The sequence below is a fragment of the Austrofundulus limnaeus genome, unplaced genomic scaffold, assembly GCF_001266775.1.
Source record: "Austrofundulus limnaeus strain Quisiro unplaced genomic scaffold, Austrofundulus_limnaeus-1.0 Scaffold2508, whole genome shotgun sequence".
Lineage (NCBI taxonomy): Eukaryota > Metazoa > Chordata > Actinopteri > Cyprinodontiformes > Rivulidae > Austrofundulus > Austrofundulus limnaeus.
Genome location: NW_013954910.1, coordinates 17,607 through 18,173, shown reverse-complemented (window position 1 = coordinate 18,173; position 567 = coordinate 17,607). Strand labels below are relative to the sequence as shown.

Sequence of the window (567 nt, the reverse complement as noted above, 5' to 3'; positions counted from 1 at the left end):
CTTTTCATTATTTACAGCCCCCCTAACAACACACAGGCCTTTCTCTCTCTCTCTGCGCTGATCACCAGGAGCCTCATTCGTGGTTTCTTTTTCCCCTCATCGCCATTTTTTCAGCTTTCAGACGGACACGGCTCGGTGGTAAATAATAATTTTTGATAATAAGAAATAATGGACAATGACTACTCGCCCGGCTTGGAGAACCCTCTGTACAGCGAGCTAAAATACTTCTGTAGGAAAATACAGGAGGCTTACAACGAGCTGAAGGAGGACCTCACTCCTTATCGTGATGATCGATTTTATAGGTAAGAAACGCAGCAGCTAGCTCTCATGGGCCTGCTGTGATGCTAGCCCATATTGTATTAGCTTGTATTTTGTTGGCCTATCGTTTTAATTACATGTAAAAGCTAAATATTAAGGAAACTAGGGGACAACAAACTGTGGAAATGATGGAGAAAAAACTGGTACTGATGACATTTGAACGCATCACTTAACCTTTAAGTTTAACATAATTATGTCAATTTTTTATTTAATAGGGAAATAAACTTGTTTATTTGCTCATTCGTTATC

The 567-nt window shown here is 39.5% G+C and overlaps 1 protein-coding gene across 1 annotated transcript in view; it reads left to right on the top strand.

The window, feature by feature from the left end:
* The first annotated feature begins 6 nt into the window (after nucleotides 1-6).
* Nucleotides 7-567, top strand: part of tmem181 (transmembrane protein 181) — a 9,750-nt gene continuing 9,189 nt past the window's right edge. The window contains 1 exon segment of the mRNA XM_013999842.1: nucleotides 7-302. Within this exon segment, the coding sequence (XP_013855296.1) occupies nucleotides 169-302 (134 nt within the window). The 5' untranslated portion in view covers nucleotides 7-168.